The sequence below is a fragment of the Gadus chalcogrammus genome, chromosome 6 (genome assembly GCF_026213295.1).
Source record: "Gadus chalcogrammus isolate NIFS_2021 chromosome 6, NIFS_Gcha_1.0, whole genome shotgun sequence".
NCBI classification, from domain to species: Eukaryota; Metazoa; Chordata; class Actinopteri; order Gadiformes; family Gadidae; genus Gadus; species Gadus chalcogrammus.
The window spans coordinates 22,884,756-22,903,603 of NC_079417.1; the positions used below are offsets into that span (position 1 = coordinate 22,884,756).

An 18,848-nucleotide genomic window follows, 5' to 3' on the forward strand; every position below is an offset into this window, starting at 1 on the left:
TTTACAGTGGATGTATTGCAATGGCGAGGCGCACACAGCCTTTAGCCGTGTTCTGTAAATATTCTAGAACACACAGGAGTACTGGAGCTCTATATCTAAATAATATCATATACATAGATATCTATATCATATAATATATATTATCGCGGCAAAAAGCTGTCTGAGCCGATATTATGAATCTCAAACGACCGCATTGTGTTCTCCGACGTTCCTGGTTCTTCCACGTCCACATCAATCTGAAGTAGACTGAACATGGAGGAGAAAGGGATTGTTGCCGGGCAGCGCTTAGGCACCTCCGCCTCCTGCAGCGCCGAGGCGGTGGTCCCCCGGCAGCGGTCCATTGGCAGCGGGAAGCGGGGCTCAAGCGGGAGACATTCGCGGCCAACAATCCCTTTCTCCTCCATGTCGCGGTTCATGTTCTTGAGGGAGTCAAAGCCAAAGTTCCTTTCTCCCAATTTATTCTCAACCATGGCTGAGATAACCCCCACTACAAGTCTGATTGTAGAAATACCAGAGACGAGAGTCCGACGTGTTATGCGCCATAACACCAAAAGCAGAACGGTTATCCAAATAACAAGGTGTACAACACTTGCGTTACAGTCCTGGAGCTCTATATCTAAATAATATCATACATAGATATCTATATCATATAATACATATTATCATGGGCAAAAGCTCTGTGTGCCTCCAAACGATAGTATGAATCACAAACGACTTTGTCGGGTTCTCCGACGTCTCTGGTTCTTCCACTTTCACATCAATCTGAAGTAGACTGATCCACGCGCTGCCTGCTGCCGGACGTGGTGCTTCGCGGCGGTGGTGCCTCGCGGCAACCGGCGGCATGTCGCAGTTCATGTACACTTAAGGGAGTCAAAGCCAAAGTTCCTTTCCCCCAATTCCTTCTCAACCATGGCTGAGATAACCCCCACTACAGTCTCGTTGTGGAAATAGAAGAGACTTCAAAGAACGATAGTTACGTATTGTAACTCTAGATTCTATGAGTATAGGCGCAGCCTTTTAAGGCTATCGCTATTGGGTTATCCCTAGGCGTGAGCCGTAGCACTGAAAAATTTGTAATCCCCGCCCACCAACAGCGTGGGCCTCAATTACGTCCGCAGGCCTCAACGACGCCCGCATTTTGCAGATATAGGCGGGTGCCGGCGGACGTTCTGCTCCCAATAAACAGCTTTTCTTCAGCTATTTAAAGGACAATGAGGCCGACACTTAAAAGGCTGCGCCTATACTCATAGAATATCGCTATTGGGTTAAAGGGCGAAGCACGATATAGTCTATGCCTCATTGGTCCCGATCAGTACCAGAAACAGCAGCATACGCGCTAGTATCATGCGTCAGACGTAGCATAACATACGTCATGCGTCTAACGGCACGTCATCAACGAGCAGCTCCAATGTGTCTGATAAGACACAAGAGCTCTCAGCATGAATATTTGACTCCTCCTCACAATGTTTAATATGCGAGGGGAATAGTCACACAATCACACTCACTCTGACAAAGCACCTAGAACTGAGTGTGTCATAGAGAGGCGCGACATGTCTCTTCGGTAAAACCTAATAAAAGAGCATGGGGAAGCCAAGGAGGCTGCTGTGCAGATATCCTCCATAGGCATCCCTCTTTGCAGAGCGACAGAGGATGATATTCCTCTGGTCGAGTGAGCTCTGATAGTCTCAGGTGGCTCTGCCCCCGCTGACACGTAAGCCTGTGTGATAGCATCACACAGCCAATGCGACAGCCGTTGTTTCGTCAGGGGGAGGCCCTGGGAATGTTCTCTGTAATGCACAAATAACTGTTGAGATTTGCGCAGAGCCTCCGTGCGCTTCACATAACAGGCAAGCGCGCGTAGCGGGCACAAGAGATGGGCTGTTGCCTCCTCCTCAGATTGATGAGGAGGGAGAGAGAAACCATTGAGTGTTATTACTCTCGATCTGAACGAGCTAGTAAAACTCTTAGGTGTAAAAGCCGGGTTCGGGTGAATATGGCCGAACTGCCGTCCCCTTGTATTCTAAGACAAGAAGGGGCTACAGAGAGTGCAGATAGGTCGCTCACTCTCTTAGCTGACGTCTGGGCCAGCAGCAAAGCTGTCTTGGCTGACACAAACTTGAGGGGCACCCGGTCAAGAGGCTCAAAAGGGGACTTAACCAGTGCGTGCAACACCAGTGTTAAATCCCATTGTGGAGTGAGAGAGCCCGTCACGGGTCTCTCTCTCCTCACACCTTTCAGGAAGCGCTTCATTAAGGGGTGACTAAAAACAGTTTTATCCCCCAAGCCTTCTTGGCATGATGAAACAGCAGCCGTGTACGTCTTAACTGTGCTAAAGGCCAGCCCTCTTTCCATCAGTGTATGGAGGAAAGAGAGCACACGCGGCGTAGGGCAGGAGATGGGATCACAACCCCTCTCCGTGCACCATTTCTGGAAAGCCGCCCATTTAGCCGAGTAACACGCTCTGGTGGAGTCAGCTCTGGCACCCTGGATGGTCCGTACGACCTCCTGGGAGAGGCCGAGACCCTCTAGGCGCTCGCATTCAGCGGCCAGGCCCACAAACGCTGGCCGATCTCTGGGTAATCTATGATTGCTCCCCCTGCCTGTGGGAGAGCGTCCCGCCGCCAAGGGAGTTCCTTCGGCGGCCCCGAGAGCAGACGCTGGAGGCAGGGAAACTTTGGGTTACTTAACGTAATCCCTGGTTCTTTGATGACAGAGTGAGGTGTTTCACTATGGGAATCGCCTAGGCGTGACCTACTACTGGAAGCTCCAATTGCACCACGTCTGTCCTTGACAGACAGGTCGGACTGTGCCACAGGGTCCCGCCCCCTGCACTTATACAGTCGACCCGCCCTCCTCAAATCATTCTATACCGGTTTCTTTCCGTGTAAATGCAAGGAGGGACGTGTTGGTGAAACACCTCACTCTGTTATCAAAGAACCAGGGATTACGTTAAGTAACCCAAAGTTCTTTTTCTAACTTCGCTCGGTGTTTCACTATGGGAGATATAGACCACTCCCGTATTGCATATGTCTCCCGAAGCTATGCAAATTCAGCCAGGCAGCAAACATCACTTTGAGTCTGGTGAGATCGTCTCCAGCACGGCTTGAGAAACAGAAGGCCCTGAGACATCCAGCCTATAAAACCTAACAAAGGTGTGAGGCGTAGCCCAGCTCGCCGCAGCACAAATGTCATGCACCGACACTCCCCTGAATAAGGCCCATGAAGTAGCCATACCCCTTGTGGAGTGGGCCCTCAAGCCATGGGGGGGCTGCAAGCCCTTACTTTCATAAGCAAGAGATATAGCCTCCACAATCCAGTGGGATAGCCTCTGGCGGGACAAAGGCTTGCCTCTATGGGGAGTGGCCCAAGACACGAACAGCTGATCCCCTTTCCGAAAAGCAGCTGACCGACTCACATATACATGTAGGGCCCGTACCGGGCATAATGTATTGAGTCTCTGCTCCTCCGCAGAGGAGAACGGAGGCGGGTGAAACGCCGACAGTTCCACCGTGAGACACCTATAGGTCGACTCAACCACCTTAGGCACAAAAGCCGGATTGGGCCGCAGACAGACCTTGGAGATCCCCGGAGCAAACTGCAAGCATGAAGGACGGATAGACAATGCCTGTAAATCACTCACACGCTTAGCTGTGGTTAAAGCTAAGAGCAACACCACCTTCAGCGACACAAACTTCATCCCCACCGCCTCCAACGGCTCAAAAGGGTGATGAGACAGGGCATCCAGCACCACCGATAAATCCCACAAAGGGACCAGGGGCCTGGAAACTGGGAGCTTGCGACGCGCCCCCTTCATGAAGCGACAAACCAAGGGATGCTGCCCTGCAGGCTTATCCCCAAAGCCAACATGACAAGCTGAGATGGCTGCCAAGTACACTTTAATCGTGGAAAAGGCCTTACCCTTTTCCAATAATCCCTGTAGGAAACACAGTAGGTCCACCACGGAACACTGATATGGAATGGCGTGCCTCGAGTCGCACCAGTCCTCAAAAACCCGCCACTTGCCACTGTAGAGCCGGCGAGTGGAAAGGGCCCTTGCATTCTGAATGGTGTCAACAACCTGTGCAGGCAGGCCTGCCGCATTCAAGTTCCACCTCTCACGGGCCAAGCCCAGAGCGCTACACGGTCCGGGTGCAGATGGTAAATCTCCCCGCCCGCTTGGGAGAGGAGATCCCTGCGCAGGGGAAGGGGCCATGGGTCGCCCGCCAGGAGTTGCACTATTTCTGCCACCCAATGTTTGGATGGCCACCGCGGCGCTATCAGGATTAGCGACAGACTCTGTTCTCTCACCCTGGCTAGGGTTGGGGAGATCAGGCTGAGAGGGGGGAAGGCATATTGCCTCAAGTTGCCTAGTAACGGGGACGCTGGCGAGTCTAACGCCGCTCTGTATGGCTTGTTTTTATTCAGTATTTCCAATATTTCTCACGATTGCATTGAACATTTTGTCGTTTTTTTTGGTCTTTAGTAGTTTAGCTAAGTTTACTTGTTATATATAGTCACTTTTCGCTATTGTCAGTGCGCCCGTTTTCTTTATTTTTACGTGTTTTATACGTGAGGTCGTACGTTGGTGGACGCTGTTGCCTTTTGAACGCTGTTGCTGCTGCTGCTCACCGGAACGTCATTCTGAACATTATTTTTTCGCGATTTTCTTTTTCTTTCTAGTCTTTTAACTTTTTTATCAGTTTTCTTTTGCTTACTTTCAACACCTTCAGTCTGAAACCCTTCTGGACCTCGGATCGGACTACAAAGTTAAGTTAAGTAACTGCATCAGTTTTCTTGATTTATTTATTTATTTCTGAACGTTAAACGTCTGCGTGTTTTGTTTGGTGTTTTGTGCGTGGAGTCGTGCAGCTGTTGGTGGATGACACCTGCTGGCCGGCTAGACTGCTGTTAACCCCCGGCGCCGTCCAACTGGCTTCCCCGTCTCCAGCGTAGCTACAACCGGCTTGCTCCACTCCTCTGCCTCCGCTGTGCTCGCTCTGTGGCTTCACCATAATCGCCTGGATCTACCGCTGGCTTCTTCCGACTTCACAACCTGTGGATTTTAACCTGTTCCTCTGGATTGCGCTATGTTTGACTCTCACGTAACGAGCGCATCTCTGCCGCTCCGTTACTCGGTAACGGAGATGTTACGTCTACGGATCTTCTCAAGGACCCAACCACCTCAGCTTGCATCCCACCAGGACATTCTCAAACGACCAAAATACATCCACCGAGGCTCTGGACGGAATTTTCAGTACACTCACACCAGCAACAAAAACATCCGCTCCTTCTGGTCCACTGGGCCCCGCCCCCCTCCTCGCACAGCCCGTACGGTCAGTCCCGTCAATCACAGTGTACTGTTCCCTCTGCTCAAAGCAACCTGCTACACTCCACTCACCTGTCTGAAACTCTGTCTGCTGAACACCAGATCCCTCAGTAATAAGGCCCTTTTGATAAATGACTTTATTGTTGACCAGAGCCTAGACATTCTCTGCCTCACTGAGACCTGGCAACAACCAAATGACTTCTCCCATCTAAATGAAGCTGTCCCACCAGGTTTTTCTTTTATTAGTAAACCCCGGGTTAATGGGAGGGGGGGTGGCCTCGCTCTCCTCCATCGTGATAACATCAAAGTCACCACTGTCACAGTCCCCCTTCATTCCTCCTTTGAATGTCTAGCTGTAAAACTCTCAGGCCCCAAACCCACTATCATTGTCACCATTTACAGACCGCCAAAACCCTCCGCCGTTTTCCTCAATGAATTCTCATCACTACTTACATCTGTATGTGCAATGTCCCCCACTGTTATCCTCCTTGGTGATTTCAACATCCACATTGACAACCCATCCTGTACTTTTGCTAATGACTTCACATCACTTCTGGACTGTCTTGGCATCACACAACATGTCAACCTCCCAACCCATAACAAAGGTCACATTCTGGATTTAATCTGCTGCACTGACATCACTCCCACTAACCTTGATGTCATTGATTTCCCCATCTCCGACCACAAAGCTGTACTTTTTGACATTCATACCCAACTACACAAAACCAAGGAACAACGGACCATCTCCTTCAGAAACATCAAACTTATCAACACCACAGACCTCTCCACCATGATCAGCTCCTACCCCAACCCTCCCCCAGCTTCCTCCCTGACTGACCTGGTGACTCACTACAATAACTGCCTCTCCTCCTCCCTCACCACCCTGGCCCCCCTGAAAACCCGTTCAGTCTCATTCACCCACACTGCTCCCTGGTTCACTCCTCATCTGCGCCAGCTCAAAGCCACTGGTCGTCGACTGGAGCGACTCTACAAAAAGACTCAACTCACTGTACACCGCCAAATGTATTCGGACCACCTCCATCACTACAAGAATGCCCTCACTACTGCCAAAACCTCATACTACTCCAACCTCATCAACACTGGTACAGGCAACAGCAGAGTCCTCTTCTCAACAGTCAGCCACTTACTTCAGCCTCCTAAATCTCTCCCTCCAGACATTTCCACCACCCAATGCACTGCGTTCCTTGACTTCTTCAGCTCTAAAATCAACACCATTCACCAACAACTGGCCTCATCTCGCACCCCCTCTGATGACCCACCCTGGATGATCACCTCTGGCCAACCTCTCATCAGCTCACTCTCTGACTTCACCCTAGTAACAGAACAGACCGTTTCAGAACTCATCCGCAAAGCCAAAACCACCACCTGTCAGCTCGATCCTCTTCCCACCTCCCTTGTCAAAGCATGTCTTCCGTCCATCTCCCCCATGATCACCAACATAATTAACTCCTCCCTCACTACTGGTACTGTACCCCCCACTCTCAAGCTGGCTGCCATCACTCCCATCCTGAAAAAACCTGGTGCTGACCCAACTGACCTTAACCATTACCGGCCCATCTCCAATCTCCCTTTCATCTCCAAAACACTTGAAAGGGTGGTTGCCGCACAACTACAGTCCCACCTCGACACTAACAATCTCCACGAACCGTTCCAATCTGGCTTCCGTCCAAAACACAGCACTGAAACAGCCCTAGTCAAAATCACCAACGACCTCCTCCTTGCAGCCGACTCTGGATTACTCACCATTCTCATCCTCCTCGATCTCAGCGCAGCATTCGACACCATCTCCCACCCTCTGCTCCTGGACCGCCTAGCTGGTATTGGGATCACTGGTGCTGCACTCTCCTGGTTTACATCCTACCTCACCGGCCGTCAACAATTTGTTCAACTAAGCAACCACAAGTCTGGGTGTTCAGGTGTCTCACTGGGTGTCCCCCAGGGGTCAGTCTTGGGTCCACTCCTCTTCACCACTTACCTCCTCCCACTGGGCACACTCCTCCGTCACCATGGGGTCCATTTTCACTGCTACGCTGACGACACACAGGTCTACATCTCCACCAAACCCACCGCTGCCATCCCCCCCACTTCCCTCATCACGTGCCTGGAAGAGATCCGGAGCTGGTTGAGCAGGAACTTCCTGAAACTCAATGGAAACAAGACCGAGGCCCTGCTCATCGGATCCAAATCCACCCTCACTAAATCACAACACACCCCAGCTCCACTCATAATTATCGATGGATTCCCAGTACCCTTCTCCTCCAAAGTCAAGAGCCTCGGCGTCATCCTGGACAACACCCTCTCATTCGCACCCCATATTCACAACATCACCCGGACTGCATTCTTCCACCTCCGCAACATCGCCAGACTCCGCCCATCACTGACCCAATCCAGCACTGAAATCCTAGTTCACTCATTTGTCACATCACGCATAGACTACTGCAACGCCCTCCTCACCGGACTCCCCACCAAACTCATCAACAGACTGCAGATCATTCAGAACTCAGCCGCCCGGATCATCACCCGCACCAAATCATCTGACCACATCACCCCTGTCCTCATTCAACTTCACTGGCTCCCAGTACATTACCGCATCCAATACAAAACCCTACTCCTCACCTACAAAGCTCTCCACAACCTAGCCCCCAGTTATCTCTGCGACCTCCTCCAAGAATACACTCCCTCCCGCTCCCTCCGCTCAACCTCTGCTGGACTACTATGTATCCCCACATCACGACTCACTTCAATGGGTGCCCGGTCATTCAGCTGTTCAGCACCCAGGCTCTGGAACTCCCTCCCCCCACACATAAAACAGTCAGACACCATTACAACCTTCAAGTCACAACTCAAAACTCACCTGTTCAAACTCGCACACAACGTCTAACTGATCACTGTTTTGATTGTTTTTTTGTTTTGTTTTGTCTTGTTTTTGTTTTATTTATTTCTTATTGCTTATGTTTATTTATTTATTTATTTATTTATTTATTTTTCCACAATGTCTTGTTTTTTAAAAAATGTATGATGACTCTGTAAGGTGACCTTGGGTGTTTTGAAAGGCGCCTCTAAATTAAATGTATTATTATTATTATTATTATATAGCAGCACGTTTGGCCACGGATGGGCCAGCGCATCTACCCCTAGGGGAGCCCTTACGTCTGACAGGGAGAAAAACAACGGGCACTGAGTGTTTTCCAGCGAGGCGAAGAGATCTACGGCTGCCAAGCCGTATCTCCGCCATATTTGTCCCACAACCTGTGGATGAAGAGTCCATTCCCCGTACAGGGGGTTTCCTCTGGACATAAGATCTGCTCCTCTGTTCAGGACCCCCGGTACATGCGTCGCCCGAAGGGACAGGAGTCTGGTGCTGCTCCACAAGATCATTTCTCGAGCTAACTCGTGTAGTTTCAGTGAGCGAGTGCCGCCCTGCCGGTTGACGTATGCCACAACAGTGGAATTGTCTGTCTTTACCAAGACATGGCGGCCGTGGATAAATTGCAGGAAGTGTTTTAGAGCAAGGAACACTGCCCAAAGTTCTAGGAGGTTTATGTGAGCCTGAGCTAGATCGCGACTCCAGGTGCCGTTCACTGCTCTGCCCATCATTGTCGCACCCCACCCTGACAAGGACGCGTCCGTTGTCATGGTTACCCTGGACGACACCGCCCCCAGCGGGACGCCTGCTGTCAGAACCGTGCGCACCGACCACGGGCGGAGAGCGGTAACACACGCTGGTGTTACTTTCACCTTGCGATTCAGGTGGCGACGGGAGCACAGACGTAGTGCTGCGACCCAGCGCTGAAAATCTCTCATCATCAGAAGACCCAAATGCACTACTGATATCACCGAAGCCATAAGGCCAAGCAGGCGTAGGCATAACCTGAACGATACGGTCTCTCCCCGCCTGAAGAGGGAGAGACACTGCGTGAGAGACGTTAGTCTCCTCTCTGATAGTGTGACGCGATAAGAGAGAGAGTCTATGTGGAGACCCAAATATTCCGCACATTGTGCGGGGTCCACACGGCTCTTTTCCCAATTTATGCTGAATCCCGGTGTGCGGGATAGATGGCAATGTGAAAATATGCGTCTGACAGATCGATCGTTACAAACCAATCCCCTGGACGGATTGAACGACAGAGCACTTTGTGTGTTAACATCCTGAACGTGTATTTGCGCAGGTGTCTGTTTAACACACGGAGATCTAATATGGGGCGAAGGGACGAGCTCCCTCTCTTCGGAATGAGAAAATAACGGGAGTAAAAACCCTGTTGGGCTTGCTCGTTCGGGACAGCCCTGATCGCTTGTTTTTGAAGCAGGGACGATATTTCGTCCTCTAGGATTCGTGCCGAATCCCCACTGGCCATAGAAACCAACACGCCGTTGAATCTGGGTGGTTTCATAGCAAACTGCAGTCTGTAACCCTGGGAAACCGTAGACAGGATCCACGAGTGAACTGCGCATGCGCGCCACTGTTCCACTCGCGCAGGGAGCGGGCTCATGTGATCGCGCCCCAACGACGTCACCCTCGGGACGTAAGGGGAGAGGTCTGCCCTCACAGGAGAAGCGTGAGCTCCCCCCATGGGAATGTAGGGACCAAGATATTGTTTTATTTTGTTTTGTTTGGTGCATTTCACCCTTGGCTCTGGGCCTGGTTGCGAAAATGCAGGGTTTATTGTGTTCACCTTTAAAACGAGGGAAAATAACTTGCGACACTGGGAAAATGCTTGGTGGCACTGTGTCAATCGTTGCCCCTGTCTCAGTTCGCCCTGAACGTGAGGCGAGAGAGACTGAGAAAGGGCCCCTGGAGAACTTGAACCCTCTGGGCTTTGCTCTACCCCCCCAAGCTTTCTTTTCTTCATGGGAGGGGGAGAGAGAGAAGCTGGGAGTGCTAGGTCGCACGCTTCTTCTTCCCATCCCCGGGGTGGGGAGAGCGGTTCCTGGCTGCCGCAGCAGCGAAGGAGTGTTTGCCCCATGGCCTTGGGTTCTCTGACCTAGGCTGTTGGTCGGCCTGTGGGCCAGCTGCCTGGGCTGGTCTGTAGGCTTTCTGAGGCCTGGTTCCCCCTTGTTTTCCCCTTGCTGCCGCTGCGGCGGCCGCAAAGCCTGACCTCGCTGGCTGGGGTGGGCGGGGAGCCTGTTTTCGGGGAAGGCAGAGATCGAAGGCCTCTCCTTCCTGTTTCCTGAGAGTGCTGGTCTCTCTCATCTTTTCCAGCGCTGGACCAAACAGACCCTTGGTTGGGTCATATGCAGCATCCATGACCTCGGCTTTCTGCGAGTCACTCAGTCCGGAGAGACTGAGCCATAACGCTCTCTCACCCGAGACTGCGAGTCCCATGACTCGGCCACAGCCCTGAACTGCGCCCCGTGAGGAGCGTAGGACCAGGTCATTGACGTTGCAAATTTCATCCCAGAGGGCAGGGTTGGGTGACCCAGAGTCTAGCTGGCGACCCATTTCCTCTAGGATTTCAGCCTGATATGCAGACAGTAGTGTCATGGCATTGAGCGAGCATACCGACTGCGCTGCATATTTATACATCCTCTGGTAAGTGGAAGCGGTGAGGCGGTCCATCTTACCAGGCAGGGAGATGCCTGAAGAGGCGGAGAGAGAGCGACGGTTTGGGTGGAGGTGGTAAGCCACTGAAGGCTCCACAGCTGGGGGTTCGGCCAGCCCCAGCTCACCCATCCCGTGGATCTCCAGCTTTGAGCAGCCCTTGGTGGGAAGCTTGCTCTTAAATGGGCTGGACCAGTAGCGGCTCATTTCCTTCATGCAGATGGGAACTGCTGGTAAGAGCTGCTTAGAAGGCGGCTGGGCTGGTGGGAGCCTCTTGCCGTCGTATAGGTCTCTCTCTGCCCCTTCAGCATCCGGGGCTGCAGGCCATTGAATGCCTAGTTTTGCAGCGGCCCGTTTGCACACCTCGTACAGGTTACCGTCTGCCGGTTGTACAGCGTCAGAGGCGCTAGGGGGTCTAGACAGTTGGACCGGAAAAGTGGAGTCGTCCTCCTCCTCCTCAATTCCGTCCATGTCGAGGAGGTCAAAGTTGGCGTCGTCGTCGCCCTCTGCGTCCTCAGTGCCCGGTTCCGCCTCGAGAAGTAAATCATCGAATAGTGGGGGCACGAGCGGGGATGCCGCCTCCATCATGTCCGCCCAGCTCGTTGTCGCGTGGGACTGATGGGTGCTCGTTGAGGCTATAGCGGGGGCACCCGCCAGGCAGGGATCCTGGTTGGTAGCCACCGTCACCCTTAGCCTCCTTTCCAGAATTTTCTCCGGCATCGATGTGCAGTGAGCGCATGAATGCGGGTCCGCTAGCGAAGCTTGAGCGTGTTAATGCCCATGCACGCTATGCACATGGGGTGGGGGTCCCGGCCTGATATGGAGGCCCAACCCAGTCGCCAAGAAAAAACGTCAGTGGTGTACGTTTCCATGAACACTGGATACGCAGCATTTCAACGTAAAAAATAGCGTGTTATACCTACAGTATCCACGTGTGCCGCTGTGGAGGCGGGTTTCGGGGTTTGGGTTTCACGGCTTTCGCGGCAAATTGTGGACACGATTGTTTAGGGGGGGGGGGGGAGACTGTTGTTGACCGGGGAGGGGGGGGGGGGAGACACGTTTGTTGAGGGGGGGGGGACGACACACGATTGTGGGGGGGGGGACGACGACGACGACACGATAGTTGAAGGGGGGGGGGGGGGGGACACGTTTGTTGAGGGGGGGGGAGACACGTTTGTAGGGGGGGGGCACGCTCGACAACGAGAGTTGGTTTTTATTTAACGCTCGACAACGAGAGTTGGTTTTTATTGAACGAGACTTCAACACGGAACAGCTGCGCGAAACGATGGTCACGTCACTCTCGGTGACGGTGTCGACAATAATGAACACACGGACAATGTTAATAGAACAACACACAACCACATAACATCCCGAACCCATTAACCCCACTTAATCCTAACAACAAAACAAGTTAACAAAAGCCCCATTTGTCAACTGAGAACCCCAATTCCCAGAATCCCCCGCGGCTCCGGAACACGGCGTAGCTTATATTAATCTTTATTATCTGAATGGGAAATGCAATATTTTAGGACAGATACACCATTAAACGCGTTTCTAATGACATTTCTAGCGAGAAATGTACATTTTCCTTACATAATCTTCAGTCAGTGAATGTGTATGATCTTTATTAATCTTTATTATCTGAATGGGAAATGCAATATTTTAGGACCGATTCACCGTTAAACGTGTTTCTAATAACATTTCTAGCGAGAAATATACTTTTTAATTGCATAATCTTCAGTCAGTGATTGTGTCTGATCTTTAGTTTTATAGTTATTAGGAGTTGATCGGCTCGCTCGCATGTTTCAACGACGTCAGGTTGCTTTCGCTAAACTAGCAGCTCACGTGCTTCCTGCGTTTGTGTTATTAAACTGTTACTTTATGTAACTTTTAATGATATCATCTTGTTAGAAACACGTATATCTGAGAGCCAACCCAGTCGCCAAAAACATACCTACGTTGACAGTGTACGTTTCGTGAACACTGGATTACGTCACATTTCAACATAAAATAGCGTGTTATACACACACACACACGCACGCACATGCACAGACACACACACACAAGCACACACAAGCACACACACGCACGCACAGGCACACAGACACAGACACAGACACACACACACACACACACACACACACACGCACACACGCACACGGTGCATTTCGCTGCTAAAACAACAACAAAAAAATATTCCCTCAAATATTATTACTTTCAAAACGTTGGCCAAAATGGCCAATAATATCTTTTTTTTTGGGATGCTTCTAGGACATTTTGGGTGGATTTTGAACGGTATGTGGGGGGCACGTTTTTTGCAGGACCTGGCAACCCTGCGCTGTTGCCCGAGATCTGGCTCCACCCCGGCGTGGTGCTGTCTCCTGTTGACCTTTTGACCCCAGACTTCTGGGGGAATAGCTGAATCAATTCATTAGTCAATCAGAAGCATGTAAATATCTTTCCGGTGGGGTAAGAGGACGAACAAGGTGTCCTTCAACATCTACGCTTCCAGGCGATTGCAACGGTGCCACACATGAGCATATTCGAACATGTTTAATGGTAGTAATTAGCTGTCGAAATTGGAGGCCTTAATCAATACTGAGCAGCTATTGATTTGCTTCCCGATAAAGATTTGTCACAAATGACATGTTATTTAGCATCTACACGTTGAGCTGAGTCCAATGACACCAAGAACGACACTCTAGCTAATGGTAACATGTATTTTACATGGTACACCTTAACGTGTAGATGCTAATTAACATGTAATTTGTCAAAAATCTCCATCGGGAAGCAAATCTATAGCTGGTCATTATTGATAAAGGCCTCCAAAATCGACAGCTAATTACTACCCCGAAACATATTCAAATATGATCATGTGTGGCACTGTTGCAATCGTCTCGAAACGTAGATGTCAAAGGACACCTTGTTTGCTCTGTTGCACCACCGGGAACATATTTTCATACTTCTAATGGATTGATTCATATTTTAAGGTTCTCGGAGTGAGACTGTAAGTGGCTGCAGCAGAAGTGTTGAGACGAAAGATGATATCAAGAGATTTATAGAATATTCCCATTCACATTATGATTCTTCGTCGTAACATCCGACCAAACATCCTTCACATTCACAGAGCGAAGATTATGAAAGTCCAGGCTCAGCAAGTGCTCCATCTCGTTGCACCTGCACCCAGCGGCTCGCTTGCAAGATTTTGGCCTGAAGTTCTTCCCAGACCAACACCCTAGCCATCCAACATGCATATCTGAGAATCAGGCCTCTCTTTAATAATGACATAAAGTTATGAGAGAAACACACATTAACTTTTTGTTATCTCATAAGCGGCGTGGTGCCGGCTCCTTTTGACCTTTTGACCCCCGACTTCAAAAACGTGGCCACAGGCCAGCTGTGTCTACACACCTTTAGCCACAAATGTACACCTCCATCCCACAAAAAATGGGGACTAGAAACTAACCTCTGTCTTATGTACATTTACTGTACTGTTGGAGGTCACGCCCCTTTGCCGACCTTTTCGAGATAGCTAGGGATGCTAAAATGTTTACACACATTTCCCGGGGCCCTGTGTACGACATATCCGAGATTTGGAGTTCTAGCCCTTAGAGAAAAAAAGTTTTCCCAAATGGAGTGTCATTTGGACAAAGCCCCTCAGAAGTGTAGCCTGCAAGACCTAATGGTTCAGAATGTGGTGGAAAAACAGTTTTTGAGATAGGAAGGTCCTACCGCCCTGAAATTTTAATACCTTATTCTAGGGCCTAACTGGGACCTCCGCACCGAAACTTGGCCCGGTCGGACCCCGAGGGGAGGAAGGGGGGGCCCTTCCTGCCCGAGACTTGGCCCGGTCAGACCCCGAGGGCAGGAAGGGGGGGCCTGCCCTCGGGGTCCGACCGGGCCAAGTTTCGGTGCGGGGGTCCCAGTTAGGCCCTAGAATATGGTATTCAAATTTCAGGGCGGTAGGACCTTCCTATCTCAAAAACTTTTTTTCCACCACATTCTGAACCATTAGGTCTCGCAGTCAACACTTCTGAAGGGGCTTTGTCCAAATGACAGTCCATTTGGGAAAACTTTTTTTCTCTATGGGCTAGAACTACAAATCTTGCATATGTCGTTCTCGGGGCCCCGGGAAATGTGTGTCAACATTTTAGCATCCCTAGCTATCTCGAAAAGGCTGGAAAAGGGGCGTGACCTCCAACAGTACAGTCAATGTATATAAGACAGAGGTTAGATTCTAGGCCCCATTTTTTGCGGGATGGAGGTGTACATTTGTGGCTTAATGTGTGTAGACACCGCTGGCCTGTGGCCACGTCTTTGAAGTCTGGGGTCAAAAGGTCAAAAGGAGCCGGCACCACGCCGCTTATGAGATAACAAAAAGTGAATCTGTATTTCTCTCATTACATTTTGTCATTATTGAAGAGAGGCCTGATTCTCAGATATGCATATTGGACTGTTAGGGTAGAGGTCTGGGAAGAACTTCAGGCCAAAATCTTGCAAGCGAGCCGCTGGGTGCAGGTGCAACGAGATGGAGCACTTGCTGAGCCTGGACTTTCATAATCTTCGCTCTGTGAATGTAAAGGATGTTTGGTCGGATGTTACGACGAAGAATCATAATTTGAATGGGAATATTCTATAAATCTCTTGATATCATCTTTCGTCTCAACACTTCTGCTGCAGCCACTTAAAGTCTCACTCCGAAAACCTTAAAATATGAATCAATCCATTAGAAGTATGAAAATATGTTCCCGGTGGTGCAACAGAGCAAACAAGGTGTCCTTTGACATCTACGTTTCGAGACGATTGCAACAGTGCCACACATGATCATATTTGAATATGTTTCGGGGTAGTAATTAGCTGTCGATTTTGGAGGCCTTTATCAATAATGACCAGCTATAGATTTGCTTCCCGATGGAGATTTTTGACAAATTACATGTTAATTAGCATCTACACGTTAAGCTGAGTCCAATGAGATCAAGCTCGGCCTCTTGCTACACCGAGATCATGTCCTAGACCTAGGTGTACCATGTAAAATACATGTTACCATTAGCTAGAGTGTCGTTCTTGGTGTCATTGGACTCAGCTCAACGTGTAGATGCTAAATAACATGTCATTTGTGACAAATCTTTATCGGGAAGCAAATCAATAGCTGCTCAGTATTGATTAAGGCCTCCAATTTCGACAGCTAATTACTACCATTAAACATGTTCGAATATGCTCATGTGTGGCACCGTTGCAATCGCCTGGAAGCGTAGATGTTGAAGGACACCTTGTTCGTCCTCTTACCCCACCGGAAAGATATTTACATGCTTCTGATTGACTAATGAATTGATTCAGCTATTCCCCCAGAAGTCTGGGGTCAAAAGGTCAACAGGAGACAGCACCACGCCGGGGTGGAGCCAGATCTCGGGCAACACCGCAGGGTTGCCAGGTCCTGCAAAAAACGTGCCCCCCACATACCGTTCAAAATCCACCCAAAATGTCCTAGAAGCATCCCAAAAAAAAAGATATTATTGGCCATTTTGGCCAACGTTTTGAAAGTAATAATATTTGAGGGAATATTTTTTTGTTGTTGTTTTAGCAGCGAAATGCACCGTGTGCGTGTGTGCGTGTGTGTGTGTGTGTGTGTGTGTGTGTGTGTGTGTCTGTGTCTGTGTCTGTGTGCCTGTGCGTGCGTGCGTGTGCTTGTGTGTGCTTGTGTGTGTGTGTCTGTGCATGTGCGTGCGTGTGTGTGTGTGTATAACACGCTATTTTATGTTGAAATGTGACGTAATCCAGTGTTCACGAAACGTACACTGTCAACGTAGGTATGTTTTTGGCGACTGGGTTGGCTCTCAGATATACGTGTTTCTAACAAGATGATATCATTAAAAGTTACATAAAGTAACAGTTTAATAACACAAACGCAGGAAGCACGTGAGCTGCTAGTTTAGCGAAAGCAACCTGACGTCGTTGAAACATGCGAGCGAGCCGATCAACTCCTAATAACTATAAAACTAAAGATCAGACACAATCACTGACTGAAGATTATGCAATTAAAAAGTATATTTCTCGCTAGAAATGTTATTAGAAACACGTTTAACGGTGAATCGGTCCTAAAATATTGCATTTCCCATTCAGATAATAAAGATTAATAAAGATCATACACATTCACTGACTGAAGATTATGTAAGGAAAATGTACATTTCTCGCTAGAAATGTCATTAGAAACGCGTTTAATGGTGTATCTGTCCTAAAATATTGCATTTCCCATTCAGATAATAAAGATTAATATAAGCTACGCCGTGTTCCGGAGCCGCGGGGGATTCTGGGAATTGGGGTTCTCAGTTGACAAATGGGGCTTTTGTTAACTTGTTTTGTTGTTAGGATTAAGTGGGGTTAATGGGTTCGGGATGTTATGTGGTTGTGTGTTGTTCTATTAACATTGTCCGTGTGTTCATTATTGTCGACACCGTCACCGAGAGTGACGTGACCATCGTTTCGCGCAGCTGTTCCGTGTTGATGTCTCGTTCAATAAAAACCAACTCTCGTTGTCGAGCGTTAAATAAAAACCAACTCTCGTTGTCGAGCGTGCCCCCCCCCTACAAACGTGTCTCCCCCCCCCTCAACAAACGTGTCCCCCCCCCCCCCCCTTCAACTACCGTGTCGTCGTCGTCGTCCCCCCCCCCCCACAATCGTGTGTCGTCCCCCCCCCTCAACAAACGTGTCTCTCCCCCCCCCCCCCCCTCCCCGGTCAACAACAGTCTCCCCCCCCCCCCCCCCTAAACAATCGTGTCCACAATTTGCCGCGAAAGCCGTGAAACCCAAACCCCGAAACCCGCCTCCACAGCGGCACACGTGGATACTGTAGGTATAACACGCTATTTTTTACGTTGAAATGCTGCGTATCCAGTGTTCATGGAAACGTACACCACTGACGTTTTTTCTTGGCGACTGGGTTGGGAGGCCCCACATGACGCGGGGCACAGGCGGGATACAGCCTCCCTAGCTTTCGGCTCCGACCCTTTGGCGGGGGTGGCGGGCGAAGGCATACCGCAGAGTTCACTCGCCGTGATGCGTTCGTTATACTCCGGGTGTTTTGGCTCAGCCAACAAGCTAATGTGTACTGTGCCGCGGTAAGCTCGCCTTGACGCGTTAGCCGATAAACTACACCGTAAACCAGTGACACCTGTAAACAAATACAGGGTAACCGGAGAAGCAGCTCGCCTTTAGGCGGACACTGCCCAGCGGGTGTAGTAACAGACAGCTTCTTACGAAGTTATTACTCAGCCGAACCAGGTTAAAAGCCTACGACTGCGTTCGACGACGGAATCCTTGACGGCCCGTCTGTTAAGCAGTTTAAAGCTAACCTAGATAAGCTGAGGGAGCTTGAGTAGCTTTCTCACGGGAAGAAAGCGAGAATGATTTGAGGAGGGCGGGTCGACTGTATAAGTGCAGGGGGCGGGACCCTGTGGCACAGTCCGACCTGTCTGTCAAGGACAGACGTGGTGCAATTGGAGCTTCCAGTAGTAGGTCACGCCTAGGCGATTCCCATAGTGAAACACCGAGCAAAGTTAGAAAAAGAACCACGGTGCACTCGTGCGTTGCGGTGCTATGAGAATCATATACAGCCGCTCCTCTTGGACTCGGTCCAAGACTTGGGGAATCAGGGGGACGGGCGGGAAAGTGTACAGGAGTGTGTTCCGCCACGGTCTGTGAGCGAACGCATCCACCCCGAGTGGGAGATTGTCCTTCGCGCTGAGAGAGAACCACAGCTCGCACTGTGTGTTCTGCCGCGTGGCGAATAGGTCGACCTCCACCTGCCCAAACTCACTCCATATCTGATTGATCAGATCGTGGTGCAGAGTCCAGTCTCCTGGTTGGGGACCCCCCCTCGACATTATGTCGGCCCCTCTTTTCAGGACACCGGGGATGTACGCTGCTCTGATGGAGAGCAAGTGCGTGTGCGCCCAGCATAACAGC

The 18,848-nt window shown here is 50.1% G+C and overlaps 1 protein-coding gene across 1 annotated transcript; it reads right to left on the reverse strand.

The window, feature by feature from the left end:
* Positions 1-2,722: 2,722 nt before the first annotated feature.
* On the reverse strand, positions 2,723-8,983 carry LOC130384904 (uncharacterized). The gene is made up of 2 exons (XM_056593302.1): positions 8,958-8,983; positions 2,723-4,367 (listed from the first exon to the last, which is right to left on the reverse strand). The coding sequence occupies exons 1-2, from the start codon at positions 8,981-8,983 to the stop codon at positions 3,068-3,070; spliced, it is 1,326 nt and encodes a 441-aa protein (XP_056449277.1). The 3' UTR covers positions 2,723-3,067.
* Positions 8,984-18,848: the final 9,865 nt, after the last annotated feature.